General features: G+C 41.5%; 1 protein-coding gene across 6 annotated transcripts in view; it reads right to left on the bottom strand.

Annotated features, from left to right (window-relative positions):
* Positions 1–1,006: 1,006 nt before the first annotated feature.
* The window catches only part of zfhx3b (zinc finger homeobox 3b), a 287,455-nt gene continuing 269,388 nt past the window's right edge, over positions 1,007–19,073 (bottom strand). For all 6 annotated transcript variants that reach the window (XM_076882856.1, XM_004543115.3, XM_076882862.1 and 3 more), the window contains 5 exons: positions 18,665–18,801; positions 17,889–18,089; positions 14,620–14,743; positions 8,671–14,199; positions 1,007–8,159 (listed from right to left, as the gene is read on the bottom strand). In XM_076882856.1, coding sequence (XP_076738971.1) covers positions 6,415–8,159; positions 8,671–14,199; positions 14,620–14,743; positions 17,889–18,089; positions 18,665–18,801 — 7,736 coding nt within the window. In that variant the 3' untranslated portion in view covers positions 1,007–6,414. The remainder of the gene's footprint in view (positions 8,160–8,670; positions 14,200–14,619; positions 14,744–17,888; positions 18,090–18,664; positions 18,802–19,073) is intronic.

Genomic DNA, 19,073 nt, shown 5'->3' with positions numbered 1-19,073 from the left:
GGCTGCTGGGGGATTCCCATGACACATTGAATGTTTCTTTATAAGCCACCCGCCCCTCCTTGAGCCTGGTTCTGCTGGAGGTTTCTTCCTGTTAAAAGGGAGTTTTCCCTTCCTACTGTCACTAAAGTGCTTGCTCATAGGGGTCCTCTGATTGTTGGCATTTTCTCTGAATACATACATTTTGTATTGCGTTTATTATTGTACTATTATTATGAGTTACTGTGATTTGGCACTATATAAATTGTGAATGAGTGGCTGAACAGAAATATTAATCGTTAACTCTTTTTGATGATGCTCATTACTGCAAATATGAATATGAGAATACATTTGAGGTTCTTTTGTTGCTGGTCAAGGTCTGTAAATTCAGTTCTATTTATATGGCGCCAAATCACAACAGCCACTTAAAGCTGCATTGTAAGGTAAAGACCCTATGATAATAGTACAATAATAAACAGAATACAACATGTAAAAAACAAAAGGCTTCTTCAGTAAATATATTGGGCAGTCCTTTGTTTCTGGTTTGATTCATTGAGTGTCTATTAGTTTGCTAAGAGCACAAATATGGTACAAAGGTCACAAAAAGAAAAATACTATGAAAGACTCTCCAGCTACTGCAGAATACTCCTGTCTCTCAGTATTGTATAAATTTTGCATTTGAAGTTCATTTCTCCTAATGTTTGGGATTTTTTTGTGGATTTATCCTTTAGGGTTAGATGGCACTTTTAAATCAGTAACATCCACCCACACGCACACACAGTTATTGAAATAACTGAAACTTTGGTCGTTTGGTGTAAAAGGGATCAAAAGGAGATGATTATGTTTTAATGAAATTCATACAAATATCTAATCCATATGGTCTCTTAAACAACAAAAAATCTGTATTTTAAGGGATGCATAAATCTTTTCAGTACACAAGAGAAAATGAAAATTGTTTGCCGAACAGCAGTCCGCTGAAAGCAAAGCAATCAAACCACACAACAATCAGAAAGGAGACCAAACGAGTGCGTTTTTATGCTCATACTTTTTTAATGTATCACAATGAGCAAGAAACATACTTGATGAAATATTTTCAAAGGAGTATATTCAATTACCATCTACAATCAACTTAACTAGGACAACAAGTTTTTGTGACAAAAGTTTCTTTAAAAGTCTGAAGTTCCATGTGGTTGTATGTATGTTAGTTTCCATGTAATTTGGTACAGTTTGGAAATCTTCATATAATTACAGTAACAAAAAAGCTAACAAGACTACAGTATAGAAAAGACATCAAGAACAACATTTTTGGTTTAACTTGCTCTTTTTTGTACATTGCAAGGCTGTTTTTTTCTACCCTCAGATGGGCTGCCTGGAGCCACAGAGCCATGCTTATGAGGCTCGAAGGAGGAGTAATTCAAGGAAACAAAAAGAAAAAAACAAACAAAAAAGAAAAAAAAAATAAAAGGATAAAAAAACATTGTGGCACCAGAAGTCACAAAAGGAACAGAGAGCTCCAAGTAACAGTTCATCTTTGAAGTTGGAGCAAATGGTTGTTTGGTTGTTAGTTTGGTTGTTAATTTTGGTTAATATGCTTTTTTTTTTTTCTTTTTCTTAGTGTAACTGCCTCTTTAAGAATGACAGCTTTGAGAACCCATCCCCTCTCTGTGTTGTTAATTTCTCTGTTTAGATAATGTAACCAACAGAGAGAGGGGTGAGCCGCCATTTGACTGGAGAGCTTTACTTGTCAACTGCAGACAAGCACGAGGAAATGAAACGGGTAGCAACATGAACTGGAAGATATGAAGCAAGCATCTCTGTCCATCCTGTCCTGAAATTTGGAAAATGTCCATCAAAGAGCAGAAGCGGAGGCAGAGCTGGAGAAATAAAGGACAGACAGAAAGGAGAAAGAGGCAGCTGGAGCCACTTAAGTTCAGTTTCCTCTAAAGACTTTCCTCTGTGTATGACACACGTCCATTGGTTCCAGAGTCCATTCGCATTACAGAGTTGTCAGTAATCAAATAAGGAGGTGGTTTTTAAAGCTGTTTTGAGCCTGGCTTTGGCTCCCATGCCCAGTTTTGTGTGCCCAGAGCCTCTCTTGTCCTCCTAACAAGATCTCCAAAGCTTCCCAGAGTCCTTTATCATTTCTTTTTATTCCTTCTTCATCTCAAAAAACAAACAAACAAATAAAAGAAAACAAACAGTTGATGTCTTGGTTTTAAATATATCTATATCTGTATACAGGTACACTTTCGTTTTCACAGTGGGCAAAAGATGACCTCTACAGCAAGACCTTGTCTTTATCCCTCTCTTGTAATTGTCCATTAAAATCAAGTATCCCAAATGTAAGGAGGTGGATCCCTGTATCCACAATAGCATTGTGTGCCGCAATAAAATATACACTTATCCGGGGCACGTTTTTTTTTCCTTTGTGTTTCAACTGCATAAAGCTTTGGCCACATTCATATATTCAATCAAAGTAAAAACTGCTCAGTGCTTCGGTATCATCGTTCTCATTTCCAATCGTTATCTTTTAAATTAGATTTTCTGAATTTCAGTTATTCACAATCCAGCTTCGTGGTTCAGCTTGTTTTGGTGAGTAACATATAACCAAAAAATAATAATAATTAAAGGCAAAGAAGAAAAAAAAATTGAATTGATGCTGGCTCTTATGACACGCACGCACATACACGCGCACAAACGTACAACGCACACTTACATAAACACACAAACCCATACAGAGTACATGCTGGCTGAATCTAATGTGAAGACCTCAACTGTGTCTTCCACAAAAGAGCCCAAAAGATTACACTTTGGGAAAAAAAAAAGCAAAAAGTATCATTGAGACAATGAATATAAAGTGGCCAGGTCATAATTTTCGTTTTTGTCTCTCAATTTCAGCAATTCAATTTAAAGCTAGTGTTAATTTATGATAAAAAGTAATACACGGAAAATAAAATAAAATACTTCTAAGAAAATAATACATGTCTGAGATTATCTAAAAAATAAAATAAAGCAAACATATTTTGAGGAAAAACTGTACAACTTAAGGATTGGGGTTTTTTTCAACACGAGAAAGCACAAGTGAACAGTATTTCAGGGAACTGGACTTGAGACGTAGCAAGCTTGCAGACCAGATCTACTGACTTTCAACAGCATGCTGTAGTATTAACACCAAATACCATTTCTCTACAAGATGTAGCATTTTTAAACACCTTTGAGATTGTGCCTTTTTAGTCATTAGGGCAAAATATATTGACTATACAATAGTGGCCAAAAAAGTAGTTCTCCACAAATTTAAATATGTCTTGGTTTTGGTTTAAAAAAAAAAAAAGACAAATTAAAATGATGATATCATAAGGGAGAAGGGCGTGGTACCTACGCACATCCATTTCCATTGCAACAAAACGAAGTAAGTGACTTCTTTGGACATGAAAGCATCCTAACAATTTGAAAACAAGAGACATCTTCAAAAATAACCTCCTACTTTTTCCAGACATAATGCTTTGGAATGAAGATGTCTCTACCTGTAATCTATGTGTGGAAGTGGCACCCTGCAGACACATGCAACAAGTGACTGAGCGACAGCACCTCAGCAAAACGGCCGTTATTCCCCTCTGAGACTAGTTGTAGGTCGACTGGTATAAATGTTACTAAACCTATGAGACGCATCAGTACCAGATGTATTATATACATTTTTTGGTAACCACTATTACTTGCTTAACAAGTGAGCAACAACCTTGACTGGATGGAGGGATTTTCAGCAACGTTCCATGCCAGCACAAAATGACATATGGGGGTCGCTTTCTTCAGCAACCAATGATGCAAAAAATGTACACAACAGTTTACAGTCACTTCAAAAATGAGGAAAAAATAGATTGTGACAATTAAAAGCAATCAAATGAAACAGGATCAGTCCTTGCTTAAGAAAAATCCATTGTGATATTTGGAATGCACTGTTCTTTACAAACGTTATAGATCATTGGCTTTAAACATTGGTCTATTCAAAAAAAAAAGAAAATCGGCAAAATGTCCTTTGGAACATATATTCACAGTCTTCAAAGTTCCGTTTTTGCAACAAGAAAAAAAAAAGGTGTTGCAGAGGCAAGAAATTGGTTTATTGTTTGTTTTAAAGCTTAGCCAAAAGCAAAATGAGCATGCATCTAGGTACTCTTTTTTTTTTTTCCTCAAAATTCTACATTAGCAGCAAAACGTATGTCCTTGAAGACCAGACCTTATACATTTTCTTAAAAAAATTGACATTTGAATGTGACAAAAGTCAAACAAAGATTAATAACCTCTATCTTACAAACTGCAATGGCTCTGTAACGGTGCTACTCCACAATGCAAGGACAAGGGCCCTTTTTGGTTTTTGGTATTTACGTAAAAAAGCCACCTGTTTGCTTGCAAAGAAGCAAAATCGGCAACTCTGATGCGTACTCCTTTATCTTTTAAAACTTTGTTTCTTTCCTCTAAAAACAGCAACAAATTCTCAAGTATAAAGAACCCTCTTTTCTCATCTTTATGCACCAATGGTGAAAGTGTTTAGTCTTTGGATTTTCTTTTTGTCTTAAAGCGTGAGAATTATTATTAGTATTCTTTTTTCATTTTCACTTATGACAAAAAAAAGGTAAAAAAAATAAAAAAAAAGACCGTAGCCACACTACATGAAGAACAAAAGACCTGCTTTGTATACATATCTACAAACACAGGAGAGCGAGAGAGAAAAATAAGTGCCGAGAGAGGAAAACGAAGAGTGAAAAATAGGAGTCAGACAGTGATAAGTGCACAAAGGTAACACAAAAATTAAATTAAATAAAACTTTCAATATTTCACCCATTATCTTTTTCATTTTGGTTAGAGCAATACCAACCAAATCATAAAATTTAAATAATGCTAAAAGAGGATCCTGCCTTGTCAGGAGGGGCATTTGGGTTCATGTTTCCCAAGAAGTTAAGAATAAGACAGAAATAAAGTTTCGATAAATTACCTGTCCATAATCTAGACTATCGGAATGACCAAGACAACATCAAATGAAGTGTCATAAAATTGGACAATACAAAAGCTAAATGTACATAAAGGTTTTTTTTTCCTCCAACCTACCATACTGTTTAAATTCGTTTCCAATGCAACATTCTACTTAACACCAAAAATGCTTGTATCTATCATAAATACAGAAGGCTGATTCTTTTTTTTCTTTTTTCTTTTTTAATTAAAACTATTCATCGCCCGTTATCACGTCTGCAATGCTTTCCTTGTATGGGATCATCGGGACTGTAACTTCCCCACTTTGAAAGGATTTCTGATATTGAAATCAGCAAATCGTTTGACCCTATTTGAATGCCCAGAAACAATGCCTTATCAAAATTTAATTCAACTTAAACTTTCTATTAGTAAATCAAGTTCAGAAAGAAAACAATAATAATGCTCATCTCCTGTTGGAAACACAAGGTGAAAACATGAATTTCTGTAACAGAAAAACATCTGTGAGCTGTTGACCTGAGAATAAAATAGACATTACATTATTCTTTCACTTTTGCAAGCCATTGGTATCTGAATGCTTAAATAGCAAGAAAACTGATAGACTATTCTCCCATACAGTACATACTGGCTTTTTGTGGCTGTGCTATTAAGTAGAAATTATTACAAAACAAAGGGACAGCTCGTTGACTTGCATTTCTTCAAAAGGGTTCTTGGGCCATCTGTCAACTTTGAGGCAGTCCATTGCCATACAGTACAGCATTCCTCCACCATTACCCAAAACGTAACTGCAGCGATCTTTTTCTGTTCTCACATATTAGTATGCCTGTACACAGATTAGCCACGACATTAAAAACACTGACAGCTGATTAAAAAAAAGAAATTGTTCACCTCGTTACAGTGTGATGCTGGGAAACCTTGGCATTCATGCGGATGGTATTTTGACCAACCGCACAGCAGGATTAAGGAACACGACAGAGAACCTAAGGCGTTAACCTGGCCTTCAACCTCCCCCAACCTCAACGCAATCCCAGTCTGCAGCCGACATCCCAGTACCAGAAACCACGGGACACACCGAAGGGTCAAGTGTCCATGCCCTGATGGGTCATAAACTATTTTGCTGGCACAATGGGGCATACACAATTTAATGCAGGTGGTTTTAATGTTGTGGCTGATCGGTGCGTTTCGGTTGAGTTAAAACAAAAACAAAAGAAAAACAAAGAAATACAAAAATGAAAACCAGCATGTTGATATGGGAAAACAATCCACTAACATTAAAATTTTTGGTTACAAGCTTTGGAATTGCAGTTAGTCTTTACACATCTTTTTCTGAAATTGGTTTGTATACTTTTAATGTATTTTTAACATTGCTGCTTTTTATGGGTTTTTTTAATTTTTGGATTTTTTTTTTTTGTCTTTTAGGGAGTTTTTTTTAAATATCGTCCATCACTGAAAGCTCTTTTACAATCTGATGGAGTCTGTTCCTACACTAGCAAGATTACTACTACAACTATTACTGTCTTTGACAAAGCCAGGCTGCTGCGGCTCCTCCGCCGTCCTGCCCAGCCTGTTTGCTGACTTCTGACTGCTGTCAGAGTCAGACTCGTCGGTAAAGACGTCTGTTGGTATCGAGGTCTGAACTCCTGAGGTGCTCAATGAACTTGAGGTAACCGTTGAAGGTGAGGACACTGGAGGAAAAGAGGAGGAAGAAGAGGAGGGACTAGCATTGGGCTTCCCAGCTAAAGCTCTGGGGAAAGGGGCCTGGGGCCAGGGTTTTCCGGCAGCTGTGGTGTTGAGTTGGGTAGTAGAGGAGGAGCACAAAGATGAGGAGACAGCAGAAGATGGCATGGTGGCTGATGTTGTTGGCGGGGGAGGAGGGCTGCTGATGGGATGAGTGGCAGACTGCGAGGTAGATGCGGTGTTAGGATTGGGGAAGCAGGCTGAAGAGTGAGGTAATAAACTAGTAGCGTGCTCTTTGGCATTTCTGACCGATCTCTTGATTGTTCTGTGTTTGTGCAATGCCGATTCCAGGTGTTGACTGAGTGCTTTCTCCCCATCCAACGTAGTGTCACAAGCCAGGCAGTCATAGAGACTTCCAGCCCCTACACCTACGCCACCGGGGACACGCAGCAACATCTCTTGCAGGTTTGCCACAGACTGACCGAAAAAGCAGTTCGATTTAAGGTGGGTAATAGCCGCTTCTTCCTTGGTGAAAACAGCTTGACACTTGCGGCATGCCAGTTTATACTGCACCTTGGGGACGATATACTGGTCTAGATGGGTGTCCACAGGTTTGCCATCCATCTCATTCTGCTCGGAGGGTACTGTAGTATGAGAAGAGGAGGAGGAGGACGAGGAGGAAGAGGACGAGGAGGAAGTGGGAGGTTCACTTTGTGGATTGCCCTTTTGCTCCTCTGATTTCGCTGGATCTTTGGCAGAATCTTTGCGATCCCCCAAGGTTTGAGGGGGAACTGAAGTTTGGCTCGCCTTGGGTTGCTGGATCTGCTGAAGCTGCCGCTGCTGCTGCTGTAGTGCCTCCTGCAAGCTCTGCTGATATTGCTGGTAATGCTGCAGTAGGGACCCTGGAGACAGGCCCATCAGTGCTTGTGACAATGCTGGGTTGTAAGGGAAGAGACTTTCCATACCATACATTGGTTGCAGGTAGCCCCCTTGTAGAGCCCCAGGAATCTGAGGGGTATAATATGGGGAAAAGCCAGGCATGAAGTAGGGTAGAAACTGGTTTGTGAGGAGAGCTGTGGGATCTGATGCCAAAGCAGCCTGGAGGGCCTGAAGCTGGGCAGGATCTACCACATACTCCATTCCAGGTGTGGGCATAGAAGTGGCAGGAACAGCTGTTTCAGGTTTCTCCTTTTTGGCGCTGGCAGCAGAAGTGGAAGGGGCGGGGGTGCTTCCAGTTGATGATGGAGTTGAGGGCTTCTCTGTCTTTTCCTTGGCCTTCTCCTTCTCTTTTACTCTCTCAGCATCTCGTTCTTTGGGGGGTTCAGGTCGCGACTGACTGGTTGAGGACGTGGAATTGGAGGTGGAGTTTGAGTGGGAAGTAGACGTGTTGGTCTGGGCTGGGCTGGATGCGGTGAGAGACGATGAGGAGGGAGGCTTGTTGGGCAATCCAGACGTGGGGAGGCTAGGTGAGGGAACACTGGCACCAGGCATGTTCAGGAGGTTTGAAGGTTTTGGAGGAGTTAAAGCTGCAAATGTGTCAAATACAGACAAGAAAATAAGACTTAATAGGTTTTCATTTCATGGTAGTGCAGTGCCTTTTTAAAAGATTATTCAGCTGTAACAAAACTAATTAATTAAACAATACTGAAAGGTGATACAAAAGAGGCAAACGTTTATTTTTATGTGAATCATAAAAAGCTTTGTGAAATGACTACAAATATCACAAAATCAAAGCCTTGTACTTTGTGGTATTTTCTGGTCTAAAGCTTAAGTGTTAGCATTTGAGACAGGTTGGGTACATAATAGCACAACAATAGCAACAATGGCAAAGGTCATTAAATTATGTCAGATATATTTGCATCAGTGTTAATGAATATATGTGGCAGATGGATTCATAGTTAGATCTGATGCCTGGAAATACACAGTACTTCCTGTAGCAATGGATGATCATTTATTAAACTAGTTTAGTTGAGAAAACCCATCTGCAACTCTAAACCTGAAATGTTAGTAGTGAAAAAATGCCAAATAGTGACGTACCTGAATTAGATGAGTTAAAGCTGGGAAGAGAGGGGCTGCCAACCCCTGGTAAAAGGACAGGTGGGATACCTTGCAGGTTTGGATAGGCCGACTGGAGATTTAAAGCCTGCATTGCAGGGTTATCAAACATCCCCTGCTGCTGCATGGCCTGTTGCTGCGCCAATCCTAAAACTTCATTGGCCTTCTTAATGCGGTCCATTTCTTGCTGGGCCATAAGTTGGCGGACAGTAGCTGGGTCAAAGTACTCTTTCTCTTTATCGATCTGGCTGCCAATAGTATCCTTCACCTTAGAGATGTGTTGCTGGGAGAAAATGTGATCGCGAACAGAGAGGCGAGCGCTATATTTAACACCACACAAAGTGCACTCAGTCTTCGGCCCCTCGTAAGACGTCTGATTTATTCCGAAGTGCTTGGCCATATTGAGCTTTGCCTTTTTCTCCTTCGCGCGAGCATTTTGAAACCACACCTGAACCACTCTCTTTGGAAGTCCAATATCATTGCCAAGTACCTCGCATTCCAGCATGGTAGGTGTCCTGTAGTCGTTAAAACAGGATTTTAACACTTTCAGCTGGAGGTTAGTCATCTGGGTTCGGAAGCGCTTTTGGCCAGGTCTATCTCCACCTTCAAGGCTCCTGCTACCAGAGGCTCCAGGACTTGGTGAGCAGGGGTCAGCCAGACTGGACGTCTCACTGTGGTCAATCATATGTTCATTTTCATAGTCCTTAGCATAATAGCTTGTTGCAGGGCTCACTAGTCCCGAGGACATCTGGTCATCATTTTCAAGGATGGGAGCTGTGCCCCCAGACTTAGACAGGTAATCGCCACTATTTTGGCTGTGCTTTGCATCAGCACTGTCATTATCAGCATTAGCCTCATCACCTGTGGTTGTGTCTGTAATGGCTGTATTCACAGAAGAGCAGTCATCATTATCGAGTTTGCTCTGATCAAAGTTCAGGTTCATAGAGGACATTGTGGCACTCTCAAAGTCTTCCATTCCTTCAACTTTGATGGACGAAGGGCTCAGTAGACCCCTTGGAGACAAGTCCAAGCCTTTGTTCATGGGTGACATGGAGGAGCTTTGTCCATCACTGTTTGTAGTAGGGGGTAGCTGGGAGTAACCTGATGTATCAAGAACATCCATTTTTATTTGCATGTTCTCCTGCTCAGGTAACATACCGCTGAGAGTTAAATTATATCCAGCACGTTTGGCTTCATGCCAGTGACGAGAGCGAATGTGTGCTTCAAGGGCAGTCTTTGCTTTAAAAAGAGCTCGACAAAAAGGACACCTACGATGAGCTTGGGCTGGCCCAACAGCTCTAAACTGGCCTTTTCTCTCTCTGGCTCTGGTATTCTGGAACCACACTTGCACAACTCTCTTTTTCAAACCCACCTCAACAGCAATGTGGTCAAGCATTTTACGCGTAGGATTAGAATCTAATAAATACTTCTGATATAAGACCTCTAGCTGTTCAGGTGTGATGGTGGTTCTAAGCCTCTTGTCTCGCTGTGGCTCTTCTCCACTATTTGTGCTATCGTTTTCTCCTGGACTAGTGCTAGCTTTCTCCTCTAACTTCCTTTTCAGGGAGTTCATAGTGGAGGTTGGGGTGGACGGAGAGGTGGCAGAGCTGCTTGGAATTTGTGGCATCCCAGAGATTAGCTGGGTTGCCAGGAGAGGATTGCTAGGATCAAAAAGCATGAAAGACATGTCAATTGGACGGTCGAGGAACTGCGGGTGGATGAATTGATTTTGCACAGAAAGGAAGTGTAATTGCTGGTGTTCCTGCCAGTGCTCAAAGGAGGGGAAGCCAATTTTGCACTGCTCACACTGGTATGGGATCATCTGCTGTGCCAGTTGTTGTGTGGCAGAGGTCAAGTGTGGATTGAGGCCCATGTGAGAGCTTTGTGATGAAGGCTGGCTTGTCTGTGAGGCTGACAGACCACTCTGCTGTTGCTGCTGAGAAAAGGAAGGAGTTGAATGCTTGGAGGGCTTAGAAACATTTTGGATCTTCTCTTCTCTCTGTGGTCTCTGGTGTTGTACCTCAGATTGAGGTTGGTGCACAATTTCCTGCTTAATGGAGGTTTGGTTTTCTCGCGGATCAGCGGTTATTTCTGGTAACTGCTTGGGCTTCTCATCATAGAGGTTTGAGGTGGTTGCTGGTGATGCCTCCTCTTTCTCGGTGGAAGGGAGGTGTGAGAATGCTGAAGTCGTGGGTGGAAGTGGGCAGAGACTCGAAGAGGAGGGCATTGGGGTGTGACAGGAAGACCCAGAGGGAGTGTAACATTCATGGGAAAAATCCATTGAATCCTCATTTTGGCTGTCATACTGTCCATCCTCATCTTCATCTTTGTAACACAGCTTCTTTTGGTGTTTTATTAGATCAAATATACGCTGGAAAACGAGACTACATTTCTTGCACTGGTAGTTCAGGTTAGATGTGCGAATGTATCGGTCGTTTGACAGTTCTCTTCTTTCACCATCTTTCCCTCCATCACCTTGATTTTCATAATTCTTCCTTGCTTTCTGACGCGCATTTTGGAACCACACAACAATAACACGGGTGGGGAGGCTCAAAAGGTTTGAGAGCTGTTCAAATTCATCATCTTTAGGATAAGCATTGGCATCAAAGAAATCTTGCAGAACTCTTAGCTGGTAGTCAGTAAACCTAGTCCTGGATGATCTCTTGCTTCCATAGTATTCGTGTTTCTGAGGTTCAGGAGAAGGAGGTTTGGAATCAATTTTAGTGTCTTCCAGAGTTGTTGTTGGTGGATTGTTGAAATTGTAAGGCGAGTCTTTATTGCGCTGCCTTTCTTTGAAAAGGGTGTTTCTGAACCAGTGCTTTATCACTTTTTGTGGAAGCCCTGACTTGTCTGCCATCTCTTTGATCTGGTCCTCATTTGGTGAATTGTTGATATCAAAGTACTGTCGTAGGACCCTAAGCTGGTCGTCGGTGATGCGTGTCCGTGGTCTCTTGTTCTGCTGCAGCATGGCTGGTGTCAGTTGCTGTTGGTAGAGTTGGGCCAGGTCTGAGGCCAGGCTTGGCTCAACAGACGGCAACTGGGGAGGCAACTGAGTAGGCAGGGACTGAAGAGACATGGGCTGCATCATAAGTGGGGAGAAGAGCGGCAAATCCATTGGCATGGGTATTTGTGTCATTGGAACTGGTGCCTGTGGAGGTGGCACGGTTGGAGGTGTGAGTGAGGCATTAGACACAGGTATATTTGGGGTGGGAGCTCTTTGGGGTGGAGGAGGAGGTGGGGGTGGAGGAGGGGGAGGTGGTGGAGCTGGAGCAGCCTCTGGTGTAGGTGGTCTCAGTGGGTAGAGCTTATCATAATGTTCTCTGTATTCCTTGGCAAACCTCTCAAGGGATCGGAATGGAAAGAAAGCCTGGTGGATATGCTCCTGGTGACTCTTCAGAATCAGTATGTTTGAAAACAGCTTGCCACAGGCTTCACATTCCAGCTTCTCCAATCCCCCAATGGGATCTATGACTCTTGTTATTCCACCTGGACCACTTGATCCAGTAGGTCCAGCTGTCTTTTTCTGAGCTTTCTGTTTATTTTCATTGTACTGAATTACTAACTCAAACCCAAAATTTTCCAGCAGGGCTTTAGTTGCATTTCCTCGAGCATCTGAAGCAATCCTTGGTGGAGGCAAGCCAGTATCATGGTTTATGTTTATTGAAATATGCTGACTCTCCCTTTCTTTTGGCCTGCTGTCTGCAGAATCCTTATTTACATAGTCCCCATTTTTTTCGCTTGCATGCCTCTCCCTTTGTATTTCTCTGTCCTTGTCATTCTGAGAGGAGGGAGGTTTCTGCTTTAATTCAGCTTGTTGGAGGAGTGATGCACTCTGTTGCAGCAACGCCATTTGGCTCTGAACCTGCAAGTGTGATTGTTGTTGCTGCTGCTGCTGTTGCTGCTGCTGTTGTTGCTGTTGTTGCTGCTGCTGTTGCTGCTGAAGGTGGTGGTGCATCAATTGCTGCTGCAAGCAACTCTGTTGGGCTGAGTTTTTAAGATCTTCAAGCAAAGAGCTGGGGGATCCAGCTAAGCCAAGTGCTGAGCTGCTGATGCTGATCTCAGGATTTAGCTGAAATTCTGCTCCAGGGATGTAGAAAGGAAACAGCAACTGCTGCTGCTGCAGAGGCAGAAGTGCATCAGTTGTCATTGGGAAGTGCTGCAGAAGTGCTGGGTTGAACAGCTGCGACTGTAGAAGAGCAGCTTGCTGCTGGAGCTCTTGTTGAAGCTGTGCTTGAGCTTGGGCTTGAGCCTGAGCCAATTGCTGTTGCTGCTGAAGCTGTTGCTGTTGCTGTTGCCCCCTTGCCGAGAGAATGTCTGAAAATTTGGACTTTTTCACTTCGTGGTTCTCAGATGGTGAGGAGTGGCAGCTCACCGAGGAATTCCCCTGGTTTTCAGTGTTGTGAGTCTGGCTTGTGTGGTTTCCTCCTAGAATATTCTGGGCTGCCTGACTCCCAGAAGAGCTGTGGTTGGTGGAGCTAGTGTTTGAGTTGCTGGCTGGGCTTGGACTTGATGTTGATGTGCTCATGCCGGATCCTCCACTGCTTAAACCAGTTGCGCTTGCAGAGCTAGTGATCCCCCCTGCTGCCTCAAGTTTGGCTGCCCTAGCTTTGGTCTGGTGTAGAACAGAGCGCATGTGGATTTCCAAAGTTGAACTCTGGCTATATGCCACATTACAAGTGCTGCACTTGAATGGCTTGTTGTCAGGGCTGCTGGTAGGCTCAGGTTGACCAGTAGTAGACTCCTGAAGAGCCCTCTTCACCTTGTGTAGGTGGGAGACAGAGTTGTAATGAACCAGAAGGATGTTCTTCTGTGTAAAAGACTCTTTGCATACAGTGCATTTAAAAGGACGAGATGGATCCAGGAATTTCTCCATCGTAAAGTTTGGGCCCTTTCTGAATGGCAATGCACGTTTAGGTTCAGATCCAGAATCTTCCTGCAGTGAGCCAGAGTCACTGCCTGTCGGGCTTTGTTTTTCCTCTGGATCACTTTCATCTCCATCTTTGTCATCCTCTCCCAGACTTCCATGTTCTTCACCAAGGCTTGGATCACCCATTGCCATAATGTCACCATTCATCAATAATCCCCCATACAGCTGCTGGATGTCAGCTTCACTCAGTTCCAGGTGGCTGGTTTCTAAATGCTTCTTCAGCGCCTGTAGTGTTCTGAAGCTTCGCTGGCAAAGACAGCACATGGTGGCTGCCCTGATCACATGATATTGTGAATGGAGTTGTAATTTCTCCACAGTCTTGAAGGCCAGACTACACTGGTTGCAGCGGTACTTGTAGACATGCCGATCTGAAACAGGCAACTGGTGCCTTTTGTTGTGAACCTCATTGAAGTGCATTTGTAGGGAGTTAGAGGTCTTGAACAATTGATTACAGCCTTTCTTCCAGCACAGGAATCCTGTGGCATCCTCCCGTTCTGATTGTTGATCTTCCAGAGGTGACTTGCGAGCTTCAGCTATTTCAGTAGGGAGTGACACCCCTTTTTCTGGATCAGCATCTGATGCATCTGTGAATAAATAAGTCAAGAGAAGATAGCCATTCATCAGATTCTACATTTGCTGAGTGGAATTTTTCCAGTAATATCAATAAAGGACATTCAGTGTGTTAGTGGCATGGAAAGGTGCCAAAAAAACAAACAAGCCAAGCACTGACTAATTACAAAATCTGCAAACACCAACAATCTTTCATAATGTGTTGGTGTGAATGCAGGCCAAAATTGTGAAATGCTTCAGTAATAACAATTTTTTCCAGCCTATGCAATAAATACTGACTTTTCCAAAGTGTAAATACACAACAACAACAACAACAATCTTCATTTATTACACAGGTATAAGGTTGTAGAATGTAGCTGAATCTCATTAATATACACCAAGTGCATTAACATGCTCACTACAGAACACATAGCTTTTAACAAACAGATACTAACCAGCTTGCTTCTTTGTATCTTCAGCGTTAGAGTTGGATGTAGCATGAGGGGTGCTCTGTGGCTCTCTGTCTGGACTCGGCACAGGTATGAACATGCTTGCTGGTAGTGCTTCAGTTGTCGTCACCTGGAAAAGCAATTGTAAAGGAATGAGCAAACAGGTGAGGTAATGTCATCTCTTAGTTTAAACGACTACATGAAAGAATACTGACACAAACAAGAGGATACACAAAGACGTTACTTAGCTACTTACATACATACATATTCACATATACATTCTCCAGTCCCCCACATATATCCATGACAGAAGAAAGGCTACTTTTGTGTCATCCCTCAAGAAATGAGATAGATTTCTTGAGTACTAGTGTTTTTGTTTGCTAATTACTTAACAAAACACAGTACGTACTAATAAAGTAGAAAGATGAACCTAGCTTCCCCCTGGTCTCAGAGGGTTATGGTCAATCGTGAGTAACTGATTGCACAACATCTGTTTATTCTTGCTGCTCTCCCCTAACTTAGCTCATATTTCGCCCTCTGATTGCCCCTCTTCACCCCCAAACCTGACACTTCATTAAACATTCTCATTAAACAGGTCACCAGTGAGCAATATTCCATAGAGTTTAATTTAGTAATAAGACTCTACCTTTGTTAGCCTTTTTTCAATTAACTTTACAAGCAGAGCAATAATCTTCAGTCTACGAGTTGCATTTCAGTTTACATCACCTCTCCCATTTTTCCTTCTGCGTTGCCTCTATATTAAGACTTTTGATTGGTAGTTCTTTCAAGTAATACCAATTAAAGGTGCCTTGCATAAGGGACACGAAAGAGGAAAGGGATCTTGCATATTGCTGGGCCCCAAGTATAAATGTTGGTCTATACACAGAACATATTCTGTATGCTTTCTAATTACCCCTCTAATAACAGTGAGAACACAACCGAAAGTACCATAGCATGTCATATAACCTCTGGGTGAGATCGAAATAGAGCAGAATCTGCCCTGAAGCAACAGGATTTTTGAGGTCTGGTGTAATCCTTTATATCCCAAAGTCAAACACTATATGACAACTGTGGTCACACATTTACCAGAAGACATCCACACATTCCCGTCTTTGTTTGTGTTACCTCTTTATTTCTTAAAAATGAAACATAGAAAATTAGTGCAACCAGCATAGAAACGCTTAAAAAAATTTACATTACAAATTTGACTGTTTCTAGACAACTGCTTCATTAGGCGATTAGAGGCAGGAGCAGAGTATCCCAAGGTCACTTTTAATTTGGACAGCCTAATTGCCAAACATAGTTCAAAATGGCTATCATCCAGTCAGACTCCAAATTAATGAAGCACAATTATTTTCATTACCCCTATCTTCCACAGACAGAAAATGAGACATAAAATCAGAGAGGGAGGATTGGAGGAGTATGTATATATTATACATATAGTTTTCTATCTATCATCTCTTTACATCTATCCATCCATCCATTCATCCATCCATCCACTGAATGTCAGGGAAAAGCATTACAGACGTGCAAAAGAAAGAAAATTAACTGAAAGGAAAGGAAAGACGATAAGTGGACGAATGGATGAAGGTTGTTAGAGTGAATGCATCATTATGCATGCTTGGCAAGAAATAAAAGTCACCTATTTCAAAATTAATCAGGCTCCTCTCAGTAGACATGTGAAAAAGATAAAGTACCTTTCTATCTGCATTCACTAGTTATAAAAAGGTGCTGGCTTTAATGTGTGTTATATTACCTCTGTTCTATCTCTTCTTGTAGTGGTTCAGTACATTACTACCTCTATAAAAGAAATAAATACTGCCGTCTACCATACTAATGTGCTTGCCATTTACTTTCTGGATGGGAGATGAAGATGGTTAGGCAGCAGACAGAGCAATGTTTTATTCGCTGATTGTCCAGCAAGCTATTTAGCTTCACAAGATAGAAGAGAAAAAAGGTTTGCTCAGTGATTTACATAAAAACGGGGATAATAAAATTTTATTTCTCCTTGATGAGCATTAAAAGATGCAAGGACATTTTTTTGCATAGGTACAAAAGTAAGTACCAGTGCACTGCGGCAGGTAAAGATTTCAGGGCTCGTGGTACAAACCAGCCAAATCTTTCCCTGATAATACTGAGAGTGCACACTTGCATTTAAAAAAACAAAACAAAACAAAAACAACAATAAAAAAGAACTCCATAAGCTGTAATTTAGTCAGATTAGTGGTGAATAACAACATTTCAGTTGGTTTTATTAAAATTTCATGAAGTGGTTTGACTGTTCATTATATTTTGATTAAGCAGTGTCACATTTGTTTCACCACAAATTGTAAAAGGCCTTGTTTTGACTGGCATGCAGGTGATCATAGACATGGCAATAATGTCAGTGAACTAATAAATGAACTGGGAGCTAAGAGACCCGCTCATCTTGAAATGATTAAAAAACACAAAAACCGATTACAAGCTCCCCTCCCCAGATGACTTTGATTAGAAGAGAGCTGGAAAAGCCTTTCTGATTATGGGTACATTAAGACAATGAAGAAGAAAAGAAAAGAAAAAAACAGAAGAAAAGTATGCATCTTAAAAGGTTTGATGATTTGCAGCAAGCCAATGGGATTGCCTGTAGCCATTACACAATTAACAGCATTCTTTGTGTTGACTGAGTGCTCGCAATTTAGAGCAGTGAGGGCAAGAATGACACAGATACAGAGGCATTTCAGTGGAAGGGGATTCATTAGCAGTGAGTTGCTATTCTTTTCGACAATAATGAATCCTTACCACAGTCCTTCACCTGACACACTGCTTGTCCCCTGACTGGCCATAATATAAGTACGTAGCAATACTCTCGACCTAGAGCTTTGATTAGCGGTTGCTTTCTTGCCTTCACCACTAAGTATAAAAGAATTTGGAGATAATAACACTCCGAGAGATTGGTCTGTGTGGATAGAAAACTGGAATAAAACTAGGTGCTATACATGCAATAAAGCTTGTGAAAGTTGGAAGGACATTTTTTTTCATCCACTTATTTTTCTCAGCTGCTGTAGTAAATTTGTATGCTAATGCTATGGCAGAGCTCAATGCTAAATGACCAGAGTAATAAAAATACTCCTACAGTCAAGCTAATGAATGCCACCCTAACAAAAGAGAAGCCAATTTCAATATACCTGGAAAAATAAAGATTAAAGAAATAATAAAAATAAAGAAATAAGGAGAGACATGGTAATAAACCCTGCTGTGTCCAACCACATGCAAAATACACCGAATACAGAACTCACTGTGGAAATGAGCTTATCAACGCAATCGGGTGCCACGCTGTGGAGATGTGTGAGGTGAAACTGCAGGTGGATCTTGTTGTTGAGCATGTCCTGGCACAACGGGCAACGTAACATGGGCTGGACAGAGTGCTGTGTCATCACGTGCATTCTGAGGCGATTCAGATCCGTGTTGGTAAACTTGCAGTACGGGCACTGGTACATCTGGGTGAAAGTAAAGACAGAACAGAGGAAGAGAGACGGGGAGGCGAGAGGAGAGGAAACACAGATCCACAAACAGTTAATGGGGTGAAATGGGTGCACTGATCATGGTGGGCCTGCTTGAAGAGAAGCGGTGGATCAGGGATAGAGTGGGGGCCTCTTCCCTGAAGCAGGCAGATCCCTCTGATCACAGACAAGTGTGTAATACCAAGCACCGCTGAGTCCTGGCACCCACTTCAAAGTGCTCTCATCTGTCAAATACTATATTGATTTTCCACCTTATACACAATTAGCAGCGCAACTGCAGCAGGAAGCCTAATATAATTTTGAGTATATTTGAAAAGAAGATTTCTGCATAATATAAAAAAAGTCGGTGAGATAACCAACTGAAAATTATTAGTATATTTTTGTACTTTTTTTTAAAAATGATGTGCAAGTTTTAGACTTTTAATGAGGGCTTGGTAATTAAGGATGATATAACCTTTAGCAAGAAACCTCTAATTCAAAGTCTGGAAAATAGTTTTATGAACATCTGAGGGCATCAATATTCACAAAATACTGTGGTGTGGAACTCTCACCTGCTCCGCAGCACCCTTCTCAGCTGTCCTGGGTCGTTTCGAGGAGAGTGGGCTTTCTGAGGCCTCTGACCGTGAAGAGGGCCTTTTGGAAGGAATTGGGGAACCTGACTGGTGCCGTTCCAAGTGGCCGGACAAAGCTGAAGAGAGACACATTCACAAAGACACACGCAAACAAGGAGGAGAGTTTTTAATTATAATATAAGTGCATTTAATGGTAAATGAGCAGAGGGGTTGTTGTTACAACAAAAATTATTCACATTTTGTCTTCCAAATCTGCTGCTGCTGCTGCTGCTGCTGAGTGATAAATGTCTGCTTCACTGTTGGCTTGTAAGAATATTATACAACACTGGAAAGTGCTAATAAAAATATTAGCTTTCTGCAGGTTGCAGATTTAGGTTTCATACCCCCA

This window comes from Maylandia zebra, linkage group LG1 (assembly GCF_041146795.1).
Source record: "Maylandia zebra isolate NMK-2024a linkage group LG1, Mzebra_GT3a, whole genome shotgun sequence".
NCBI lineage: Eukaryota > Metazoa > Chordata > Actinopteri > Cichliformes > Cichlidae > Maylandia > Maylandia zebra.
The sequence above is the reverse complement of the archived record's forward strand: the minus strand, read 5'-3'. Positions and strand labels throughout refer to the sequence as shown.